The following is a 26,225-nucleotide window of genomic DNA, read 5'->3' as shown; positions in this document are numbered from 1 at the left end:
CTGGAAGGCACCCCAGCACAATATAGTTATTAAAGTTTTTAGTTGGTGGTGGCAGGTGCAGCATACCTTGTTTTGGGCACTGCACTGAGGCTCAGACTGCAGGACACGAACTGCCCATCTTTGATTAACAGAAGCAGCCAGCTGGATCTCCAACAAGCAGCATAAGACATCTGCAGGACAGCCCTGTCACAATCACACGGGCCGCCTTCTCAAAGCTGAGGCTGAGTTTGACTGCACCTAGCATGGTGGTAAAGAAAGTGGAGGAGGAAGCGCTGGGAAACTGTGTGGTGCAGTGAGGGCTAATGAAGCCTTCTTCGCCATCATAAGTAACAGTCTTACTCGATGCTGGCATTTGAACCCCGCGCCGGTGCTGGACTCTGGCCGGCTGGCAGTGGGGGAGGTAGGTTGCGTCGTGAGCAGGGGGAGGCTGGAGCTGCAGCTCCAGCCTCCCCATTGGTTACCACACGGACTTGCTGTTAGAGCCGCGCCGGGTCCTAGTGCCTGCCGGCTCTTTTATCAAATCTGACTGAAGGAAATAGCAGTAGTGCTGCTGCTGTTCTCCTTTAAAAAAAAAGAGAAGTCAGAAATGACAGGGGGGGGGGGGGGGGGGGCGCAGGGCCCGAGTGCCCCTCCCCTGGATCCGCCTATGGGTCTTGTCCCCATCTCGGAAAATTGTTGCAATTCGCAGGTGTGTGGGGCTAAAAGGACACAAATCATATAATTTAGCTCTGCACCCTACATACAGCGCTGTGATTATCTACCCATCCTGCCTGCTTCACTAGGAAGTGGGTGGGATATGGGACTACCCAAAAAATTTGGAGTTCCCCCGCAACTTCTAGGAGAGTAGGGAAGTATGCTGATTGTAAGTCAATCAAATATAGCATGTAACTTTGTGTCTGGAACAAACCATGTTGCAGTGCAAGGGGAGCCAATACATTTATATTTTTTCTGTGCAGGGTAAATAATACTGGCTGAATTTGCATGCAGCCCACATAGGTTAAACAGCTTTATTTTACTCTGCAATCTAGATTTCAGTTTGAACACCCCCCACCCAAATCTAACTCTCTCTACAATATAGGCCCTCATTCCGAGTTGATCGCTAGCTGCCGTTGTTCGCAGCACAGCGATCAGGCTAAAAATCGGCTGTTCTGTGCATGCGTACGGGCAGCAGTACGCATGCGCGAAGTACTTTCACACAAAACTATGCATTTTTACACAAGGGCGAGCGACGCTTTTCTCTCACTCTGTTGATCGGTGAGTGATTGACAGGAAGTGGGTGTTTCTGGGTGGTAACTGTCCGTTTTCAGGGAGTGTGCTAAAAAACGCAGGCGTGACAGGTAAAAACGCAGGCGTGCCTGAGGAAACGGGGGAGTGGCTGGCCGAACGCAGGGCGTGTTTGTGACGTCAAAGCAGGAACTAAACTGACTGAAGGAGTGTAGGAGTAGGTCTGGAGCTGCTCAGAAACTGCATGAAAATTTTTACGAGCAATTCTGCTAACCTTTCGGTTGCACTTCTGCTAAGCTAAGATACACTCCCAGAGGGCGGCGGCCTAGCGTTTGCAATGCTGCTAAAAGCAGCTAGCGAGCGAACAACTCGGAATGAGGGCCCTAGTTGTGCCAAGTTGCTTGCTTTTTTTGCTTTCCTTACAAACATGAACAGGCCCCATAGCTTTCTCAATGCTTTTGTGAAATCTCCACAATGCCTTTAAATGCTTTGTTGGCTGGCTTTTCAGGTGTTATTAAATGGATATGAATCATTAGGTCAACCTTAATTAGGTGAAGAGTCAATAAGTCGGCCCCATATGGTCAACATGGTCAAAAGGTCAACACATGAAAAAGGTCAATATGGAAAATGGTGGACACAAAAAAATATTGACACACCATTTGTTTGGGTTATTCTGGTTTAGTTTTCCCCATCAGAGCACAGGGAACCGTATATAGAGTACCGCATCTCTTTAAATGCGCTTAATACTATTCCCAATCATACTCCATGTATGAAAAAGGTGGAAAAGATGCAAAAAAAATGAAAAAGTTGTATCAACGATATATGTATTGACCATTGTAACGTCATCCATTTGAACCTGTTTACCTTCTGTACCTATTGACCATAATCACTGCCAACCTTTTACATGTCGACCTAATGCATATCGACCATTAGTGGTCGACCTATAGTTTGGCTACCCTAATAGGTGCCTCAGTAAACTACTGTATGCTTTGGCACCAATTACTGAGTAAAACTGTCGCACTATAATGAAACATGCTGTATATATGTGGCACAGTCCTCTGTAGCACTAATAAAAGCAGCATTATGCCAATGTATCCTGATGTTCCTCCTTTATGTCCTATTTCCTGCCTTTCTCAGAGAAAGAATGATATAACTCACAAGCCCCTTTATTCAGCATGGGTGATTCTGGCAGTCTGCATGCATGGTTGGACTGGCCCACAGTGGAACAGAGGAAACCCCGAGTCGGCCCCACTGTCTGAGGGCACACAGGGTTGGGTATGGGAGAGCAGCAGTCAGGATGCCGGCGGTCACAATACCAACATCGGCATCACAACTGCTTGGAATCCCGACAGGGGTGCAGAAGGCAGGAATTGCTAATTCTAACCTTCCTCCTAACCCTCCCTCCCTGCAGTCTAACCCTAACCTCTCCTCCCCGCAGCCTAAACCTAACCTCTCCTCCCCGCAGCCTAAACCTAACCTCTCCTCCCCGCAGCCTAACCCCAACCTCTCCTCCCTGCAGTCTAACCCTAACCTCTACTCCCCGCAGCCTAAACCTAACCTCTCCTCCCCGCAGCCTAACCCCAACCTCTCCTCCCTGCAGTCTAACCCTAACCTCTCCTCCCCGCAGCCTAAACCTAACCTCTCCTCCCCGCAACCTAAACCTCCCCCTCCCTCCCTGCAGTCTAACCCTAACCTCTCCTCCCCGCAGCCTAACCCTAACCTCTCCTCCCTGCAGTCTAACCCTAACCTCTCCTCCCCGCAGCCTAAACCTAACCTCTCCTCCCTGTAGCCTAAACCTCCCCCTCCCTCCCTGCAGTCTAACCCTAACCTTCCCTCACTGCAGTCTAACCCTAACCTCTCCTCCCCGCAGCCTAAACCTCCCCCTCCCTCCCTGCAGTCTAACCCTAACCTCTCCTCCCCGCAGCCTAAACCCCCCCCCCTTCCTCCCTGCAGTCTAACCCTAACCTCTCCTTCCCGCAGCCTAAACCTCCCCCTCCCTCCCTGCAGTCTAACCCTAACCTCTCCTCCCCGCAGCCTAAACCTCCCCCTCCCTCCCTGCAGTCTAACCCTAACCTCTCCTCCCCGCAGCCTAACCCTAACCTCTCCTCCCTGCAGTCTAACCCTAACCTCTCCTCCCCGCAGCCTAAACCTAACCTCTCCTCCCTGTAGCCTAAACCTCCCCCTCCCTCCCTGCAGTCTAACCCTAACCTTCCCTCCCTGCAGTCTAACCCTAACCTCTCCTCCCCGCAGCCTAAACCTCTCCCTCCCTCCCTGCAGTCTAACCCTAACCTCTCCTCCCCGCAGCCTAAACCTCAACCCTCCCTCCCTGCAGTCTAACCCTAACCTCTCCTCCCCGCAGCCTAACCCTAACCTCTCCTCCCCACAGCCTAAACCTCCCCCTCCCTCCCTGCAGTCTAACCCTAACCTCTCCTCCCCGCAGCTGAAACCTCCCCCTCCCTCCCTGCAGTCTAACCCTATCCTCTCCTACTCGCAACCTAACCCTAACCTCTCCTCCCCGCAGCCTAAACCTCACCCAGAGCCGGCCCTAGTCAATAGGCATTATAGGCAAATGCATTGGGCATCTAGAATGCCCAGGGGCATCCATTCCCAAGGCTAGGGTCAGCTCTGTTATCGCAGCCAGCCAGGAGGAGAGAGGAGAGTTAGGACGGAGGCTGCAGCAGCACTCAGAGCCGAATCTCTGCTCACACAGGTAGGAAGTGACTTTACTTTCACTTTCTGCCTGCCCTGTGGCTGAGCACAGACGGCAGCTGCAGAGGAAGCCAGGCACTGAGCCTGAGGAGCCAGAACCCTGTCCCAGCACTGCAGCATCACAGCACAAAGGTAAGATATGGATGGGATAACGGGAGGACTTATGGGGAGAGGAAGGTGGCTAATAATACTGCTATGGGTGGGGGGAGACCTATGAGGAGTGGGGGAAGGGGGGTAATATCACTGCTATGTGGGAGTGGGAGACCTATGAGGAGTGGGGGAAGGGGGGTAATGACACTGCTATGGGGGGGAGACCTATGGGGAGTGGGGGAAGGGGGGTAATGACACTGCTATGTGGGTGTAGGATAGGCACACGCAGGGGGGTGGTTTCTGGTTGCCCGGAAACCCCTCTCCTCTTGCCAAGTGGCTTAACTTATGACAATAGCAATGATATACAATACAAATACTAGAGCTGCTGTCACATCATGCAGTGTAAGGTACAGAGCAGAGCTGCTGCGCATGCCCAGTGTAGCAGCTTTATCTACCAAGTTTGCTGTGAGTGGAGTCCTCAATCAGTGCAATGGACCAGAGAGCAGCTGCCAGGTAGAAGAGACAGGAGCCTATGGGAGAATGTGTGTTTAGAAAGTGCAGTACTGGTTCTATTATGTTTGTGTATTTATTACGGTTTGTTTTTCCTTTTCCTGACCACTTATTTATATTATTTAAATACAGCCTATACTATAGACCATCTATAATGTTAAATATTAATACTGTATTCCATACAGTAACCAGTGTATAAAAAGATCAATGTGAACAATAATTTCCCGGGTCTGTACTAGGTACTTCTACTGCGCCCCAAGACTCCCACACTTGCTCCAATGTTCTGCAGAGTAGAAGATTATAGACTGCATTTGGAAACCCACCTCTAGAAATCCTGCGTTTGCCACTGAGGAGACCTATGGGAAGGGGGGTAATGACACTGCTGTGTGGGAGTAGAAGACCTATGAGTGGGGGAAGGGGGGTAATGACACTGCTATGGGGGGGGGGGACTTATGAGGAGTGGGGAAAGAGGGGTAATAACACTGCTATGTGGGAGTGGGAGACCTATGGGGAGTGGGGGAAGGGGGGTAATGATACTGCTATGTGGGGGAGACCTATGGAAAGTGGGGGCACAGGGGAATATGACACTTATTGGGGGGAGACATGGGGGTGTAGGAGCAGCTGATAACACCTATAAGGGGTAGGGCATGAGGTAGAGACACATGGGGAGGGGGGCTCGGGGGGCTAATTGCTCTGCTATGGGGAAGGGGGCATAGGCATGCACACGGTGGATGGCATGTGTGCACAGGCACACCCTGATGTTGGGTATCCCCCACTTGCCCAGTCAGAATATTTAATATAGAACCAGCCCTGGCCAGCACAGCCCAACCCTAACCTCTCCTCCCCGCAGCCTAAACCTCCCCCTCTCTCCCTGCAGTCTAACCCTAACCTCCCCTAACCACAGCCTAACCCTAACCTCTCCTCCCCGCAGCCTAAACCTCCCCCTCCCTCCCTGCAGTCTAACCCTAACCTCTCCTCCCCACAGCCTAAACCTCCCCCTCCCTCCCCCAGCAGCCTAAACCCTAACCTCTCCTCCCAGCAGCCTAAACCTCCCCCTCCCTCCCTCCCTGCAGTCTAACCCTAACCTGCCTCCCCGCAGCATAAACCCTCCCCTCCCACCCCCAGCAGCCTAAACCCTAACCCTCCCACGGGATACTTACGTTCGGGATTTCGGCAGTCGGGGAGGGCGGTGTCGACATTCTGACAGATGTTGGGATTTCGGCGCTGGCATTCTGACTGCTGGGATCCTGAATACCGGGATCCCAACTATATACTGGCCCACCTCCTCCTCTAGTGATCAAGTTCCAGACTGTGCACTTGAGTTAGGCATATGTTACTTTATACTGTATGGGGCTTTGGTGTATTTTCTACAATGCATTGCTGTTTTTTATTGGGTACATTATCTTCCATGGCTCCAGCAATGGTGGGGATCGGGAGGTTGCATCTTATGTGCTGTTTAATATTTGTCAGCCCGATCCCATAGGAACCGGTACACACTGAGCTGTTTCTAGCAAGTGGTTCACAGGGGGTTAATCTGGGGACATACTGCTCGACTGATCGGGAACGTTTACTCGAGTAGCTAAGCGATCGAAAAGGTCTGTACCCAGCTTAAGAGTTTATACCTTTTACAATGCCAGATAGGTACTTTTTTTGCATTCTATCTAAATTAAGGTTTTAAAGTGGAACTTAACATGACCTTATGACAGAGGTTCTCAAACTCGGTCCTCGGGAGCCCACACAGTGCATGTTTTGCAGGTAACCCAGCAGGTGCACAGGTGTATTAATTACTCACTGACACATTTTAAAAGGTCCACAGGTGGAGCTAATTATTTCACTTGCGATTCTGTGAGGAGACCTGCAAAACATGCACTGTGTGGGCCCCCGAGGACCGAGTTTGAGAACCTCTGCCTTATGATTTGTAATTCAGTGTACATGGTTAACTTTTAATTACGTATAATATAAGATTTATTGTGTTTAAAAAAGTAATAGAGTATAAAAATGGGGGAAAAAATTGATAGCATTGGTTGCTATAAATAAATAGTATACGTTTGTGTGTGTATGCGTGCTTGCGTGCGTACTATACATGCTGGGCACTAGGGCCCAGAGTCTATAGGGAGGCGCAACCTCCAACTACATGTGGTACTGCACATGTGCAGACAGAAGCCATCTTTACTGTGTAATTGTGTCAAAGTACTGCACACAAGTGTTTGATTCCACGGTTGTTAACCCCTGCATTACCACTGCATTAACCCTGTACCTGCTGTTTACCAATAAACCCAGCATTCGCTGTGCAACTACTGTGACCTCCTTACCAATAGGCTATTTCAATAGACACAGTCCTAGGTTATCAATGAAATAATGCAATTTTAGACAATGATGTAAAATGTTTCCTTATATCTGTGATCATGTGATGTTCCTAATAGGAACAAACATGTTGATGCTATTAGAAGTCATAGAGACAGAATTTGCATCTAAATCACGAATGTAAATACGCCCTGAAAAGAGGCGCTTATTGCTTAACTTGCGTAGCTGGCCGTATTGCCAGATGCATGCATTTTGGGAAAAGTACCATATATGTTAAGTTCACTACTACTCAGTGTTTAGCTAGTGTTATTAATAAATAATAAAGTTGCATTAACCATGTAAAAGGAGATTAAACCCAGACACAGATGCAAAATGATATATTAATTAAGGTCAAATCAATACGCATCCATTACCTGCCCCTTAAAAGAATCAATTGGGAATTGCTTTCATGCTGCGGAGCGACTGCAAATATCAATGCAATAATGGGAATAGATTGCAGTAGCCACACTACTAATAGTAATCGTATCAGTGTGTGTGAGGGGGAGGGGCTTCAACTGCAATCAGCCAATCAGATGCAAATGTTATTCGTAATCATCAACAGTTTGTATTATGTACCAATGTCAAACACTTGCAAGTGATCTGCCTTTTGGCAGCTGCATTACATCTTTCTTGTAGTCAGCGTGTGTTCATTTTGCGCAGCAACGCCCTTATTGTACTTTGATGTAATCGCAAAATGCATCACAATCGCTATTGGGACAGATGAGGTACATATGCACAATACCAAAAAGACAATTTGCAGGGAGAAAAAGTGCAAATTGCATTTACATCCAACTCAACAGAAGCCCATAGGGTGCAATAATCCTAATGCCTTTCTGTATATCCAATCTAAAAAATAGTCAATGTACACTGTAAATATTGTATAAATACTTATAAGAAATTATATACTTTGAAATAAAGCTACAGTAAGAGTGATGTATATTCTACAGTATATATATATATATATATATATATATATATATATATTTTTTGCTATGCAAGTATTGCATGTACTACAATATATGATATTTATAGATTACAGTGCTTATGCCCAGGGCTTTGTGATCACATCAGGCTTCAAACTGTATATCCAAGGTCACTGTAGACGTGGGGGCCAGAGGTGATTCCCTGACATACTGCGTGACTTCTAAGACGTTGTATTTTCCCCATCTTTATCTCTACATGGCATATTGTGTACGTGTGGGAATAGGCAACGTCTCTTATAGGAGGCACAGACTTAGACATGCACCATCGCTAGCCTGGTGGTGTTATGTTAGTTTTCCTCTCTTTGTTTCTAGTTGGCTGTATGTCCATCAGCTCAGTAAAAAAAAACATGGAGATATGGCTGATGAGTGATCTACTGTAGCATGAGCATGAAGGATGTATAAAGAACAATTTACAGTGCATGTACTGTATGCACGGTGACATAAGGCAAAAGCTATAGGAACAGCCTGGTGAGAGATGAACTTACATTTGGAGGGATTGTTCTTCTTGCTCTCTAGATATACACCGTCCTTACCATTCATGTAATTACTGATGCAAAACAGTCTTAAGCTATGTACCCACTGGCATATGAGATGCATTTTATTTGCATAATAAGAGTTGAATGTATTGTTGTTAACTGCACTGGAACGCATCAAATGCACGGAACTGATACAATGTAAGGAAATGCATGTAAGAACGTAAATAGGTATGGCCTCATACAATGATTTTTTTTGTGCCATCTGTTTACATGCCTTTTACTTGCGTTAAAAATGCATGTTAAACGCAGAATTCTCTAAGGGTGTATACACACGGTGAGATCCTTGCTATGCCCGATTTTCACTTGCGATTTCCCCTGAACTCCCCGGAGCCCAGCACCACCGATTTTGACTAACTTTTCTTGAGATATGGACTATGTGTGCTTACGATTTTGGCTTATGTGAGATGTCATTGACATGTGAGATGAACTAGATAGTACACCGATCTAGCAAGGATTGACTTGCCTGCACAGTCTATCTTTTCTTGCGATGCCGACCTGGTGGGACCGCGCATCGGGATCGAATTGGGATCGCAAGGCGACTTTCACCTTGCGATTTGCACTAACTTTTCTTGCGATTTTGACTATATAGTCAAAATCGAAAGAAAATATATCACCGTGTGTACACACCCTTACACCAGTGGGTACCTAGCCTAACCCTGATACCACTGCACACAATCTACAACTGTTCATGTCAAAAGTAAGATCATTTGATCATTGAAATTCTTTGACAGCGGTTTGATGCTGACAAATCAGTTGGGAACCCTTTATTGGGCAAGTGCCATTCTGTGCATGGAAGTCATAAAAAAGACAATATTTATAGATGGATCTATAGTTCTTATTATACTATATTATATTACCTTGTAAAGTCAAAATAGATTGCAAACTCTTGGGATCATTGTCCATATTTTTGCTCCAAGTGTACATTGTGGCACTTGCAAAACTAAACATGTATGTATGGGTAATGGATGAAGGTTTGGGTCAGAAACATTTATCCCGCGTGTTCTCTGGTTCCAGATGGCACGACCCATTCAGGTGAAGCCTGCAGACAGCGAGAGCCGGGGAGGTATGTATCCTGTAACACTGCCCCTGATCAGGGTATCTGTCCAGCAATGTTCCCTGGACACTGTTTCATCTCCTCTGAGTTGAAAGAGCCATCATGATACAAGGCTGTGTGTTGATTATTATACATCCCAGATCCCAGCATGTTCATTATCAATGTACAGATATGCAGCATCATTATACGGCACAGCATGTTCATTATTACAGCATCATACTGGGAGGCTTGGTCATTATCAGTGTATACATTCTTCTCATCATCATTATATGGAGCAGTGTGGATAGTGTTCAGCATGTTTCCTAGACAGATTGGTGGATCTCAAGACATTTTAAATAAACAGGTGAATTCTCAAGTATCTGATTAATGTATATGTGGAAATATGTGTTTTCAAAGATCTGGACTGCTGTTGGGCTAGTGTTTTGAACCACTTCTATCTGAATAGCTTCATTCTACACCATTGTATCGCACTGTGTTGTTCTGATCATCAGTGTACAAATACAAAGCAATATTGCACATCTGTATAAAGGGCAGAGTGCAGTAATAGTCTGTATTGCTACACCGCATAGCATCATCGATCACTGTGTCATCATACAGGACTGTGTGTGGGGCAGATGTATTAAGCCTGGAGAAGTGATAAAGCAGTGATAAGTACAAGGTGATAACACACCAGCCAATCAGCTCCAATATGTACATTTACAGTTAGGAGCTGATTGGCTGGTGCGTTATCACCTTGCACTTATCACTGCTTTATCACTTCTCCAGGCTTAATACATCTGCCCCTGTGTGTTCATTTTCGTTAAGTAGATAATTAGTTAAGGAGTTATTTAATAACATTTCTTAAAAGTGCAGACCTGAACTACAATCATAACAACTAATCCGGGATTAGCTTTCATCTGTCTGGAGCAAGTTACATGAAAGCAAATCTGGTGGTTTTTTTCGATGATTCATATTTGCACCCTTAAGTATGTTTTAGTAAGTTAGTAAGACCCCCTGTGTCTTTGTGTTATGTTTATCATGTATGTTTATCAACATACCCATATACAGAGTTCTGTGTCCATTGTCTGCCTAGCACCATGATACATCTGTTTGTGCATGTGAGTTACTGGATACTTCATGTCACTTAGCAGTATCATATGTTTGTATTGATATATACTCAGGCTCATTGTACAGCGCAGGATGGTCATGACTATAGGGATCTTCATTATCATCATTATACAGTCCTGCATCCCCACATCTCTCTGCTTAGTCCAACCTCCCTGACCTGGTTTTGCCGACACTGTCTGCAGCAGCTGAGCACTCTTTAAACCCTTGCAATATGCATCACCATCGCCCTGGCACGCCGCGTGCCGGTACAGCCCATTGCCATAGCAACCAGATGCAGCTTCAGCTTCAGACACAAATTTTTATGGTTGCTGGACAGCATGTGAAATTGCCAATCAGAGGGTGAAGAGAGAGAGAGAGACTCCTGGGGGAGAAAGGGGGGTCTGGTGTACGTCTGTGTGGAGGGAGATTGTGAGGGGAGTGAGTGTGCAACAGAGCATACAAGATAGGAGGTAGATGGAAGAGGATGCTCTGTGCAGTGTGTGTGGGGAGGAGGGGTCTGTATCAGCTGTGTGTAGTATGTTAATACAATATTGTGGAACGATAAGTGGGTTACTGACGTTTGCGTGTCGCTCTGCATGAATTACACATGAATACGTGCTCCTCCATACTGTTTACAGGCATGTGGTAGATGCAAAACTGTATAATGTCATTGTGATTGCATGTAAACATATGGCATATACTTGCATTTAAATCATGCATAAGAATATGTGCATGCCAATGTATGTGTTTTACATATTATTCAATCAATACATTGTCATTGTATGTGCACATGAATTGTAGTCAGCACACACTAGATGTATACATGTGGCTGGTTTGCCACTGTAAGTATAAGTGTATCAATTCTGCATGTATACTCTTTATCTGTATTGTGTTATTTTACGTACTGTTACATGCTGTGTGTTGTATCTCTGTGCATATGTGTAAGCATCACTCTAAAGAAAAGGGTTTTCATGTGCTTACATTCCCCGGGGTTTGGAATTCTTTTGTGGATATTCTATAAAAGAGGAGGAATGGATATTTTGAATAAATTTGCTATTACGGCTGTCCTAAATTCCGTGTTATACAACGTTATAGCGCCATTTTCCCCTAACATTTCCCACACATTCTTGTGTGAATATGTATATAGTGGGTGTGGTTTAGTTAGCGCCACAAGAAAAGTCACTTATATATAGTACAATACTTGTTATGTTGACTTTTGTGGGTAATTCAGTAAATTATGCTGGTAAGAGAAAATAGGTAATCGCCTAAAACATCTAGGTCTATATTTACTAAGTGGTGGTTTTCCCTGTAGGATTTAAAATTGCATTAATACCACAGTATATTACATACAAAGCAAGGCACAATTTTCATTTAATATTATTGCTGTTTTAAATCCAGCTGGCAAAATTGACAATTAGCAACTTTGAAAACCTGACACTTCGTAAATATACCCCCTAATTTCTTAAGAAATCACAGGAAAAATTACCTTTTAAGAGAGCAAAATACTAAATCAGTTTACATCCCAACTACAGTATTTCCTTTTTTCAAAGTAGTATTGTGCCATCTAGACAGAGATAAAGATTCCTCCAGTTTTATGGAATACCCGCATGTATCTCAGTTACAGGCCAGTCTCATAAAATGCCACCAAAACATGGCATCCTGCGTTCAAGTTTTTTTTTCTTCTTCCCCTTGGGATGGGTGGGTGGGGAAGGGGGGTTTAGTTATAGAAGTTATCTCGACATTAAATTAATAAGGGATAAGACCCTTTTGTGTGGTTTGTTGAAGGTGAGCACCGAGTCTGTGGCAAAGTGACTGTGCACACTATAATAGTTAATTTCTCTCTGATTATCACAATGCAACAGTATGAAGATGTACTGTTTACTGGTGGAAGAATAACGCCTGTCAGTAGGTTCCCCAAATTCTGTGACGCACAACTGCACTGGTAATAAAAACTACCTGTGACAGAGCTACTGATATATTTTGATATAGCCTCCAGCAATGACACCTTAGAGCTTCTACTGGCAGATGTTGGCGTGTAAGTCATTATAGAACAATGACAGTTGTGACGTGCTGGCACTAACTTGAAACTTGGGCCACAGGTGACCGCAAACTGTTTGTGGGGATGCTGAGCAAACAGCAGTCAGAGGAAGAAGTGACTAGTATGTTTCAAGCCTTTGGATCGATTGAGGAATGTTCTGTTCTACGGGGACCCGATGGAAGCAGCAAAGGTAAAACAAAAAGAGGGACATGCGTTTGGTAATTGATGGGAAACAGGCAAAATATATATTATTTTCTTGTTATGTGTAGTATGTCCACTATAGAACCAGCTGTGGTTAGTTTTTTTCAGCTTTACAACTGACATTTATCAAATTGCCTCAGTCCACGCAGTCACTGCACCAACCAGAAATGTTTTTATTGCTGACTCATTTACATATATGCACTAGCTGATCTGATTGGGCATCAGTGAGTGGTGTTTACTGACGAGTCATATGTGCAACCTCTTCTCCCTTTTCTTTTCCAGGATGTGCATTTGTCAAGTTCTCTTCTCATGCTGAGGCTCAGGCAGCGATACATGCTCTACATGGGAGTCAGACAATGCCAGTAAGTTTTCTATTCACTGACCATACACCAGGCAACATTCAGTAGTTTACAGGTGTCCAAATATGGACAGATCAGACCACTCAGTATGAGCTATGTCCTATTTGGCTGTACATGTAAGGAACACAATCAGTTGGGATGCCAGCGGTCAGATGACCGACATCCCGAAGCACAGAATCCCCCTAACCCCCACCCCCCCACAGCCTATCCCTACCCCTCCCCCCCTTAGTGCCTAACTTTAAACACCCCCAAAGCAGCCTAACCTTGACGGGGTGTGGTATTGAAAGTCGACAGTAACTAGGTCGACAATGTCTAGGTCGACCACTATTGGTCGACAGTAACTAGATCGACAGGGTCTTTAGGTCGACATGTTCTAGGTCGACAGGTCAAAAGGTCGACATGAGTTTTTAATGTTATTTTGGTGTCGTTTTCTTCATAGAGTGACCGGGAACGCCAATTAGTGCACTGCGTCCCCTCGCATGGCTCGCTTCGCTCGCCATGCTTCGGGCATGGTGCCTTCGCTCCGCTGCCGCTTCGCTCAGCACAGATTACCGTTCCAATCGTAGTCCACGTGGATCGTTAAGTATGAAAAGGTTCAAAAAAAGAAAGAAATTGTGAAAAACTCATGTCGACCTTTTGACCTGTCGACCTAGAACATGTCGACCTAAAGACCCTGTCGACCTAGACACCCTGTCGACCTAGTTACTGTCGAACCAATAGTGGTCGACCTAGACATTGTCGACCTAGTTACTGTCGACTTTCAATCCGGATCCCCCTTGACCATACCCCCTTAGTGCCTAATCCTGACCCTCGGTCTTTAGTGCCTCACCCCTCCTTCCCCCCGCAGCCTAACCCTGACCCTCCTTCCCCCCGCAGCCTAATCTCCGCTACACTGCCTAAACTAAACCTAACCCCCTCCCCATGGCCTAACTCCAACCAACCCTGGCATACATACGCTCAAGATGCCAACAGTTAGAATTCTGGCTTTGGCATTGTGAGCAGTGTCAGAGTTCTGGTGCTGGTCTTCTGACCAGTGTCGGTATTCCCACTGATGGCATCCCGAAATCCGGTATGCCAAACGCATCCCTATCATTCAGTTTGTACTAAGAAAAGACTAACACTTCAGACTTTTCACATTCATCCCAGAATATTTTTTTACCACAGACCTCATTATCTATAGCTCATTAAGCTGCCATTACGCTTTCAGATCTGACCCTGCCAGGTACTGTAAGTGTCCTGCATTAAAATCCGGCAAATATGTCACGTGTATTGGTTTTCATCAACTCTGTGTGACACCCAAATCTGTTATGGCTGCTACCATCCAGTCACACAACAGTGTGCAGTTTCCTTATGTTGCAAATCAAGTGGATTGCACTTTGATTGGCTGTACAGTAGTGATGGGTGTAGTATGTTATGCCGGCGGTCGGGCTCCCGGCGACCAGCATACCGGCGCCGGAATCCCGACCGCCAGCATACCGACAGCTGAGCGAGCGCAAATGAGCCCCTTGCGGTCTCGCTGCGCTCGCCACGCTATCTATTCTCCCTCCAGGGGGGTCGTGGACCCCAAAGAGGGAGAAGAACTGTCGGTATGCCGACGGTCGTGATTCTGGCGACGGTATGCTAGTCACCGGGAGCCCGACCGCCGGCAAAGTGAAGACCACCCGTAGTGATCACTCCAGGCCAGATTGTCAACCGTAAATGTATGTGGAACTGGACCAACTTAGCCTGTATTATTGTCTGTATGACCACATTCGGCTACAACCGACTCCCCTAAGCTATGTTATTGGTTCTGGATATGCTCTGTTCCGTCACTGATCTATGTTTAGACATCACATTGATTGAACAGACAACACCCTGCCTCCCAAACCTCCCACGTGCTAAATGATTGTTAGCACATTACATTTTTACTGTCTCATTTTGTGTTATTCCTCTTAGATTTTAATTAGTGTTGTGCCTTCTTTTTATTATTACCTTTTTTACTTTGTCTTACGTAAATATTCTGTTATTCTCTAAATCTCTACAGTTTTGTATGCTCCATCTTCTGTTATACCTATCTGACCAGAAGGCATTTAGGGTTGCCACCTGATATGGTTTTCACCTGGAAAACAAGGTTTTGGGGTTTGCTGACAGAAAACTGCTGGGTTCAGTGACCTTTAATACAATGTACTAGTGATTTATATCAGGAATAGGCAACCTGTGGCACTCCGGCTATATAATTACTACGCTTGGTGAATAATATAAATAGGGCTATTCTTTATAAAAGTAAAATTATCGTATATAGATACACACAAGACTTCTGATCACAGCTGCGTGTCTTCCATGTAATTGCCCAGAGGTCTTGTGTGTATCTATATACAATAATGTTACTTTTATAGAAAATAGCCCTATTTATATTGTTCACCAAGCGCAGTAATTTTATAGATGTATTGACTATTATGTTTGCCGTTTGGGGTTCTAAACAAACCCCTTTAATTACTTGCAGCTACAGTGGATCACTTTTTTAAATGAATTAATAGCGCCAGGAGTGGTAGTGCTGGCCACTACAAATACCTCTGACATTTACCCTGTGACACTCCGGCTACTGTAAAACTACACATCGTAGAATGCTCTGCCACAGTTTTAGCATGACCTACAGCACCAGCTTTACAGGTCCGAGTAGAGGTCAACTGCAGCAGGGGGAACTGATGGTCAGTCTCCCCTGCTCCACGTTATGCTGTGGCATTTGCAAAAAAAGGTGAGGGGTGGGGCTACAACATGGGCGCAGGGGAGGGGGGGTGTTTCTAAATATGGACCAGGCCCCATACATTTTTATTTTTATGGGGGGGATTTATTGATAATAATATAAAATAAACCATATAGTGACACATGGGGAGGGGGGTACTTAACTGGGGCCATTAACACTGTTACCACCAGGGAGTGTGGGGGTTGACAATTCAGGAGATCTTATGCCACTTGGTGGAATATTTGTGATGGGGGGTGGGAAGTAAAATTACAATGGGGCACTATGGACAGAGGGTTGGGGGGTGGGGTGCAAAACACCCCCTAGGTATATATATTTTTTAAATAAATATATTTAAATATGTTTTAAAAAAAATCTTTTTAATCTTTATTAAATAAAAAAGGAAAAAACAACAAATCCTGCCTAGTTTTGAGACAAAAAATTGTCAGTTAAGTTGACAAAACTCGGAACTCTAAGGGGTAAATTTACTAAAGCTTCTAATACAGAGAATTGGTGATGTTGCCCCTAGCAAATGCTGTCTGTTATTTTCTAAAAGGCAATAGAGAAAGGATTGACAGCATCTAATTGGTTGCTATGGACAACATCACCAATTCTCTGTTTTTAGAAGCTTTAGTAAATTTACCCCTAAGTATCTGGAGGGGTGTCATGACATTGCACCACCATTCCCACCATATTTCAGGAGGGACTACTGCCCTGTGCAGTTGAATATCCCAAGGCCAGCCTTTTTGAAACGTATCAAATGTGTCTTATTTTCCATCATCCAGACCCTTATGTTATACATTCACTAGGGCCTCATTTAGCCTTCTATTTATTTAAGGTTTTGCAGTGACAAAAACAGAAATCCTAAGAATATTTGGACACAAAGGGGGGAATTCAAATGTTTGAAAAGTCAGTTGGGTGTCTGCTTTTTCCTATCCGATAGACAGGAAAAAAACAGACACCCAACCGACTTTTCAAACATTTGAATTCCCCCTATAGATGTTGCTATTCTAATCTGTGAATTATATTTTACATTACTTGAGTCAGCAGGTGCCATGTTAATAAATGCCAACATGCACATTTGTGACCATTGATTCTTATTGAAGTGTTATACTAAGTATGTACATATAATGCTAAGTAAACCCTATGCATAGCGTAAGTAGACATATCCTTATATATAGATATATATTCACACACAAAAAAAAACATAGTAGACCATTTAGACCAAATTGGCTCAACTTTGCAACATATGTTCCACCAATTGCTGATGACTGCCAGGAAAGCTAAATATGTAATCATATTTTTATCCTGCAAGGCGGAAAAATGTTTGGCCAATTACTGCTATCTGCCAACAACTGTAATTGCCACACATTGGGCTTCGTGTGAGCCATTATTTCAGCCTTACTGCAGGACTACCAGATCAGATTTGGCAATGAAAGTGTGATTTAGACAGAATGTCTCTAAAGTTGTTTGCCAGATTTGGGTAAAAAAAAAATACACTAGAAATGTGTAACTATGACAATGTTTCACGTTGTCTATATAAATGTCTTACTAGGAACCTCAGAATTCTGCCTACAATATTTTTAAATGTGTAAGCACTTTGCTAAAAAATATATAATCATCAAAGAAAGATATGTACAATTATTGACTTTGTCCTCTATTACATACTTCCAGGGAGCCTCTTCCAGCCTTGTGGTGAAATTCGCGGACACAGACAAGGAGCGAACTCTGCGTCGTATGCAGCAGATGGTTGGCCAGCTGGGAATCTTTACCCCATCACTGGCACTGCCCATAAGCCCATACAGCGCCTATGCACAAGCGGTGAGAAGATATCCTGCATCCATTGCGAATAGAGATTTGAGAATGTTTTTGGACAGTGTCAGAACGTTGGTTTGCAATGCAAGGCCTGAATAATTTGTTGGAATGACATGTAGATCACTGAAAGAGTAGAGATTAATTTTTATAGCATGAAACAAACAACAAAAAAAAGATTTACAAATGAAAGTGACAGTACACTGGGGGTAATTCAGACCTGATCGTAGCAGCAAATTTGTTAGCAGTTGGACAAAACCATGGGGGGTAATTCCAAGTTGATCGCAGCAGGAAATTTTTTAGCAGTTGGGCAAAACCATGTGCACTACAGGGGGGGCAGATATAACATGTGCAGGGAGAGATAGATTTGGGTGTGGTGAGTTCAATCTGCAATCTAAATTGCAGTCTAAAAATAAAGCAGCCAGTATTTACCCTGCACAGATACAAAATAACCCACCCAAATCTAACTCTCTCTGCAAATGTTATATCTGCCCCCCTGCAGTACACATGGTTTTGCCCAACTGCTAAAAAATTTCCTGCTGCGATCAACTTGGAATTACCCCCCATGTGCACTGCAGGGGGGCAGATATAACGTGCAGAGAGAGTTAGGTTTGGGGGGTTATTTTGTTTCTGTGCAGGGTAAATACTGGCTGCTTTATTTTTACACTGCAATTTAGATTTCTGTTTGAACACACCTCACCCAAATCTAACTCTCTCTGCACATGTTACATCTGCCCCCCCTGCAGTGCACATGAGGGGTAATTCAGACTTGATCGTAGCTGTGTTAAATTTAGCACAGCTACGATCAGGAACACAGACATGCGGGGGGACGCTCAGCACAGGGCTAGCCCGCCCCACATGTCTGACCCGACCCCGTCGCAGAAGTGCAAAAGCATCGCACAGCGGCGATGCTTTTGCACTTCAGGATTAGCTCCCGGCCAGTGCAGCTCCTGCGCGCTGGCCGGGAGCTACTCGTCGCTGCCCGGGTCGCAGCGGCTGCGTGTGACGTCATGCAGCCACTGCGGCCCGCCCCTGACACGGTCCGGCCATGCCTGCGTTGGCCAGACCGCTGCCCCTAAAAAGCGGTATAATGCCGCAATGCCACCCCCTCCCGCCCAGCGACCGCTTCTGCCTGTCAATCAGGTAGAGGCCATCGCTGGGGCTATGCGCCGGCGCCGCAGTGCACAGCACCGATCAGTTCTGAATGAGGCCCTAGGTTTTGGCCAACTGCTAACAAATTTGCTGCTGCGATCAACTCTGAATTACATTTTTTTTTCTCTGCTAACAAAATGCGTGAACAATGGGGGTTACATAATGAACTGGTCCCCAATAAAATAGTTGCAGAGGAGAATGTGAAAGATTGCTTTTCTACCAAAGTGATTGACAGTGGACACATATACAGTATGAGATATAGCGGCTTATTCAATTAGCCACTAATTGCAGTGCCCAGAGCATTTCAGAAGTAGCCCGAAGGCTGCACTTACTTTGGGTTTCTACTCACACCTTCCTGAGGTGAGAGATGGTGCGAACAGAAACTTGTGATAAGTCAGACTTTTGTGCCCTAGCTGCGGCGACCACGTTACCCCAGAACCTATGGGTTTGTGACCATTTAGATGTGGATTTACTGCAGGAGGACATGTCCTTTTAGTTGCATAGCTCTGAGCATTAAAGCTCAAGACTATGCTCCCGCAGTAAGCCCCGCAGCTAGCTAAATATACCTCCATAGTCTGTAGAACCGCAAGCGAGCTGGAGAATTTTTATTTCCTTTGTAAAAAGAAGTATACAATGCAGACATGATAATATGGATAACAAATACCAGTGATTTATGGAACGCCTGGAATAAATGGCAGCACATACTGTACACTGGCGTATTTATAATGGGTGCAGTGTGTGCGGTGCACACAGGTCCAGGGGGGCCCACACTGCACACCCTGCACCCTTTTTCTTCAATACTTACCTTCCAGAGTCCCAGGTCGGCAGCAGTAGCGTCGCAGAAATCACCAGAAAAATGGTGCAGCGGCCATTTTGCCCAGCGTTTCGCACATGCGCAGTAGGTATATCACTGGGAAAATGGCCAACACACCATTTTCCCTGAGATCTGCACATGCACACTAAACTCTGGGACAGCGCTAGGGTCCCCTAGTGGGTACACGTTGGCAGATATATCTGCAGTTCTATCAATCCATTCGGGTTAGGGGAGGGGATAGGGGAGGGGTAAATAATTACCCCGTCCCCTGTCTGCATTTTCATTGTCAGGATGCTGGTGTCGGTTATGTGACCACCGGCATCCTGACTGCCTATAAAGTGTATCACACCCCCTGTGTTTATTCCTAACACTAACTGATACCAATAGCTTGTACAATATTAATAGCCTCACTCCAGTGTTTATTAGATATACTGTAGCTTGTACAGTATGAAGCAGGGAGGATGGAGCTGGCAATACACATTTCATTTGTTAGAGCAGAGTTCTGAGATTCAGGAAATATTTCCTTCATATCACGTTTGACTACTAAGAGAGTCACATTTTGTATTTCACACTATAAGTGAAATAGGAGGACAGGAAGAGGGAAGATATAGGGCTTTGACCTGGAGATATGGAACTTGGAATAAACAGTGATAAATCTTGTACTGTTGAACGATGGGGCTTGTAATAACATGAAATAGAATATGGATTGGTTGGATGCTGCACAACCGGATAAAATGAAGCTGTGAATGGAGAGATATAGGGGTGTAATGAAAGCTAGCTAAGAACGGGAAGACACAGAGCAGGGATTGGGAGCTGGAGCAATACACATAGTACGTCACAGCGACAAAAGAGAAAATCATCCTCGTCACTGGCTCCCTGGGGCTGATAAAGAACAACCTACAGGGAAGGAGTTAATTATACTTAAGAATTGTTAGGAAACATTGCCCCCTTGTGTTGAATTGGTTGTATGACGCTATTTAAGATTATTGTTATACCTGTACCTTATTTATAAAGCTTCAACACACTATATAATTATATACAGCCCTGTAGAGTACCTTCCACTGTACATTGCATTGAGGATATCACAGTACAAGTTATGTACAATGACATGCAACAAAATGTAAAGGAGACTTTGTCCAATCTAAGAGGATGAATCCGAATGGCTACTATAAATTAATGTGATTTGCTACTAGAAATCAGAGTAGATATAAGAATTGTGACTATGGCAAAGAGGAAGAGAAAAATGAATCTCCAGGACCATTTGAAGATTAAGTAGTGTGATTCCGGTGAGAAGTCTTGGCACTGTGCATCGGATGAGGGGTGAGAAGGGGAATTGTTAGGAGATCATTGGAGGAGTTGGGAGATATTTATGTGTGAGGCTGGATAAACTGAATAGATTGCACAGTGATTATGGGAAAACTTGCAGCCAAGGTTCAGAAACTGGAATTTTATTCTAAAGTTTTTGGGAAGTTAATGACGAGCCTGAGCCAGCACATAAGGACGTACAAGGCAAGAGATGAATGTTGTAGCAGCAGTCATGACTGGCAGAATGAGGTTACAATAGTGCTGGTGGAAAATGATACATGTACTGTATATGAATCAGGAAGGTGGTGACATCTGGTGTGAGAAAGGGATGTATTTGGAGATGTTTGAAATGTGAAAGAAGATAATTGAATAATTCTGAATAATTTTATAGTATGTACTAGATAAATGTTAGCTAGAATCTGATTGGTTGCTACATTTGGAGATTATCCCACTGTGAGGAATACAGTACAGTGGGAAGTCAAATATGACAGTGGGATAGCAGACTTTGGAGGTACAGTAGGTAGAAACCATGTGCCTTTGACTAGTAAAAGAAAATATAACAAACACGTGTGTGAAAGGGGATCTAAGTGATATGACCATTTACCAGTTGATAACGTGTGGTGTTGAATTATACCCCTTTTCCACTGTAGCACGGGTCGCAGCCATGTCACCTGACACGGCTGCGACCCGTGCTACAGCCCCCTTTCCCATCAGCGCTCACCAACCCAGCATATTGCCGGGTTGGTGACGCTGCTAGTGACGCGGCAGGGGCGGCGCTGGGAGATCACATGATCTCCCAGTTCCGCCCTCCCACTACACAGCTTACCGGGTTGAACACGTGTTCAACCCGGCAAGCTACCCGGGTAGGATTCCCGGATCACTTGATCCGGGAATTTGCAGGGGGACCCTTTTCCACTAGGGAGAAACACGGGTAAATGTGTGCCCATGCGCCCGTGTTTAAAAGCTACTGGAAAAGGGGTATTACTCTTAAAGGGGTAATTTTATTAGTACTAAAGCTGGGTACACACTGCAGCGATATTGGGACGATTTGCCATTTTGGAACGACAAATCATCTACATCACCTAGTGTGTACAAGTGATTTGCGAGTTCCCACTTCCGCATGCGTTGTTGTTTGGTTGGCCATGCTGCAGGGCCATCCGGACAATTTAGCTTGCGTCCTGGTGTATGATAATGAAGGACAGAACAATGTAGTGTGTACCAGCAATCAGACTCAAGGGATATCAACCCTTAAATAGGCCCGATTGCCGTCACTCCAGTGTGTACCCGGCTTAAGCTATGGTTTACCGACATGTTACAAATACGACTTAAGTGATTTCAGTGATGCTTTTATGATCTCTAGTAATTCAGAATAACAGATTCTTGGTAGCTAGTTATCCTCTGTGGGTAGGCATAGAGAGAGAAATACATTTAATATACATGTAATAAGTAGCATCACATAGTTCCAGTTAGGAATCCCGCTCTGGACAATAAACGCTTGCTTTGAATCACATTTTTGTTGAACCCATCCTCTCCATCTCTCTTCATGCAGCTGATGCAGCAGCAGACAACAGTTCTATCAACCTCACATGGTAGTTACCTAAGTCCTGGTGTGGCATTTCCCCCCTGCCATATTCAGCAGATTGGAGCTGTCAACCTGAATGGGCTGCCAGCGACACCCATCACACCAGCATCAGGTGAGCACTGGAGGAAATGTGTAGCAGTGGTTACCTCAGCACTGCAGTGGGTATGCCATACCCTCAGTGTGATGGCATATGCCCATGATTTCAGAAGGTGTTTAATATATTTGTACACTCCACTTATGACACTTCCATAGTTTATAACATGTGTAAGAGGATCTTATGTTTGACTAGCTAATCTACTTTAACATAACAGCATTTTGTATTAATAGGCAATGATTTCATATAATTTAATTTAGCAAATTAAAGTCATAATCATTGAGCTGTCTGGATTTGTTTGTCAATTTTAATATGAAAAATGCAAGCATTACATTGACACTGGAAGCAATAGCAGCACAGGGGATAACAGATAGCAATAGTGCTTAGAGTTCCTTTGTATAAGGCAGGCTTTCAGTTACTTAGCAACACTGGCAGTAGTCTAGCAATATCAGGAGTTGTGTTGCTTAGTTACACAGAGAAGAGTTAAGTTGCTTAGTGACATTGGGAGGAGTGCATTGCTTAGTGACACTGGCATGTGTTGCTTAGTAACTGGGAACAGCTGTTATTAACTAAAACTGTATTTTCTACTAATTATGCCTGGCTGACCGTTATCTATACTTGCCCCACAGGATTGCATTCTCCACCTGTAATCGGCACCGCAGCTGTACCTGGCTTGGTTGCACCATTAACCAATGGGTTTCCAGGTCTTGTACCATTTCATGGCAGCCATCCTGCTTTGGACACAATTTACACCAATAGTATTGTGCCATACCCAGGTGAGTGGAAAAAGGGAGGATGAAAATAAAGATTTCTCACAGATGTCCTAATTACTCTGATTGTTCTTAATCTTTGCATTCTTTTCTTTTATCTTAGCCCAGAGCCCTGCACTGACAGTGGAGAGCCTGCACCCTTCCTTCACTGGGGTACAGCAGTATTCAGGTATCTATGTTCACAGAGAACCCAGCAGTGAAAATGGAAGCTTAATTGCTAAATCATCCCATGTATTTATGTAAAATGATGAAAATATGCTGATTACATTGTCCTATAGTGGGATAACTGATGAGAAACCGACATCTTTTCTCCCTCTTGGGGGTCCACGACCCCCCTGGAGGGAGAATAGATAGCGTGGCGCGCGTAGCACGCCACCGTGCCCGCAGCGTGGCGAGCGCAGCAAGCCCGCAAGGAGCTCATTTGCGCTCGCCCAGCTGTCGGTATGCCGGCGGTCAGGATTCCGGCGCTGGTATGCTGGTCGCCGGGACCCCGACCGCCGGCAAACCATACTACACCCAATCAAATCCTAGCTGCCATTTTGCTCCTAACTGCCATGTTACAGGCTATGTTAGCAAAATGGCAGCTAGGATTTGATTGGTTGGTAGTTTATCTCTCTCCACTTAATCAGCCACCAAAGCTTAGTACATCTGCCCCAAATTTTTTAACTTTAGCAATCATTTAAGAATATTGGTAAAGATAATTATATCATAAATTATATTACGTTTAGTTCCTTGATGCACAACAAATTAAATAAAAACTGAGGACCTGAATCAGAGACATCACTAATGCCGTCGCAGTTGCCAATGTGTATTGCAGTGGCTGTGAGAAAATATGTAAGTGCCGCATCCGCTGGGACTTGTACTGAGACACCCAGGGCCATAACTTCCAATGTGCCAAGTGTGCCTAGCACACAGCGCAGGTCGCCTGGGGGCGGAACTAGCCGCTGCTGTGATCTGCAATTGCCCTACTCTTTCTGTGCCCTCTAGAGCCCTGGCACAGTGTCATATAGTAATTGTGTACATGTCTGTGCAGAGCCGGGTGTGTATGTTATCAATGGAACAGTGACGTGTACTGCATACTGTGTCTATTATTCTGATATAGATATAGATATATATATATACACTTCTTGTTTTGCTCACCTTGACAAAGGGGTGGTCATGCCCCGAAACGTTGGTATGCAGATTGTCACTATGACACATTAAAGCACGTTTTACTTTATCTACAAGTCTCTGAGTGCCGCTGAATGGAACAGAGTCGCCTATATATATATATACATATATATATATATATATATAGATAGATAGAGAGAGAGAGACTTCTTGTGTTGTTTAGATTGTGGAAATATCGATCTTAAAAATATACCTGATTTTTTCTATAATGTTGCAGCTCTTTCTTCGCACTCCTATTGGAATGATACCATTAATCTTTCCTTTCTAAAAGATCTCTTTTTTTTTTTTTTTTTTTAAAGTTAGGATTTTTATTGAGAATGATCAACAACCATCGCCATGTTATACACATACAGGTACAGGTCAAAATAACGAACTAGCAAACAAAAAACTTGCATATATAGCAGCAGAGATTTGTGACATAAAGAAACTATCAAATATTAGAAGAATGAGATGCATAGTTCCATAAAAGTATAGACTATCAGAGTACAACAGCAAATAACCTGTGTAAATTCAAGTAAGTGGGTGATCAATCTCATTTTGTTTTTCAATTAAAGTACATAGTCTATACCAAAACCGAGACAGAAATTGGTAAAAATAAAAAGGAGAAGGGAAGAAAAAGAAAAAGTGTAAGGATAGGAAGAGGGAGTTGAGAAAGTTACAGATGAGGAATCGGGAGATTGATTGTGAGCCTAAGCAAGGGTTCTAGCAGAGTCCGGGTAAGAGTAAAGAGCGCGCAAGTTACCACGGGGACCAAATGTTATGGAATTGGGCTACCGTATTATTCCGTAGACTAGTAATATATTCCATATTAGCAATATAATTAATCTTAGACACAAGTGATAACTTGGAGGGTGGTTTTTGGTCCTTCCAACATTTAGCAATCAGAGATTTAGCCGCCATGCAGAATTGCATAATAAGCTTATCTTGTATTTTAGGTAGTGTCGGTATGGGGGCATGAAGTAAAGCAATTTCAGGAGAGAGATCAACGTTATGCCCACAAGACTGAGCTATGAGCACCCCAACTGTATCCCAGAAGGGGCGAATAGAGGGACAGGTCCACCATGTGTGGAAAAAGGTGCCCTCCTCTCCACAAAGTCTCCAGCATTGATTTGAGGTTGCGGGAAAAATGGAGTGGAGTCTGGAGGGGACTAAAATACCATCGGGTATAAACTTTATAACATGTCTCCCTAAGTACCACGCTAAGGGAAGCCCTAGCAGTGCACAGTCTAATTTCGTCCCAGTGATCGTCTTCTACAGGATGAGAGAGGTCTGATTCCCAGGCTAATTCATGGGGTTCACGAGGAGGAGGGTCTGGAGCTAAAATAGAGTTATAAATTGTCAAAATATTCCCCTTTCTGCCAATTGAAAGCAGACACATATATGCTCAAAGGAGGTGGGCGGTCTCAAAAGAGTATTTTTAAGTTGTGATTTAAGAAAGCTAAGAATTTGGATATAATGGTAGTGACACGAGGATGGAACACCAAGGCATTCTTGAAGCTCTCCAAAAGAGGTCGGCGCAGAGCGTCCCTTAACATGAATAAATCTCGTGACACCTCGAGATTGCCATGGGCCTGCCATATGTCGTTCGCAGCCTGGGGGGAAGGCAGGGTGACCCCAGATAGGTGCCAGAGGTGATGAGTATGAAGAAAGATTGTAGGTGATGCGGAGTTTGTC

The 26,225-nt window shown here is 44.5% G+C and overlaps 1 protein-coding gene across 6 annotated transcripts in view; it reads left to right on the top strand.

Annotated features, from left to right (window-relative positions):
* The window catches only part of CELF5 (CUGBP Elav-like family member 5), a 250,729-nt gene that overhangs the window by 198,742 nt on the left and 25,762 nt on the right, over positions 1–26,225 (top strand). For 3 of the 6 annotated variants that reach the window (XM_063914438.1, XM_063914441.1, XM_063914443.1), the window contains 7 exons: positions 9,410–9,458; positions 12,635–12,763; positions 13,057–13,136; positions 17,527–17,673; positions 22,485–22,629; positions 23,241–23,387; positions 23,485–23,550. In XM_063914438.1, the coding sequence (XP_063770508.1) occupies positions 9,410–9,458; positions 12,635–12,763; positions 13,057–13,136; positions 17,527–17,673; positions 22,485–22,629; positions 23,241–23,387; positions 23,485–23,550 (763 nt within the window). Of the gene's footprint in view, positions 1–4,031; positions 4,066–9,409; positions 9,459–12,634; positions 12,764–13,056; positions 13,137–17,526; positions 17,674–22,484; positions 22,630–23,240; positions 23,388–23,484; positions 23,551–24,850; positions 25,033–26,225 lie in introns of those variants that run through there. The other 3 variants (XM_063914439.1, XM_063914442.1, XM_063914440.1) reach the window with 3 other exon arrangements.

Source organism: Pseudophryne corroboree, chromosome 1 (genome assembly GCF_028390025.1).
Source record: "Pseudophryne corroboree isolate aPseCor3 chromosome 1, aPseCor3.hap2, whole genome shotgun sequence".
In the NCBI taxonomy this organism is placed as follows: domain Eukaryota; kingdom Metazoa; phylum Chordata; class Amphibia; order Anura; family Myobatrachidae; genus Pseudophryne; species Pseudophryne corroboree.
The sequence above is the reverse complement of the archived record's forward strand: the minus strand, read 5'-3'. Positions and strand labels throughout refer to the sequence as shown.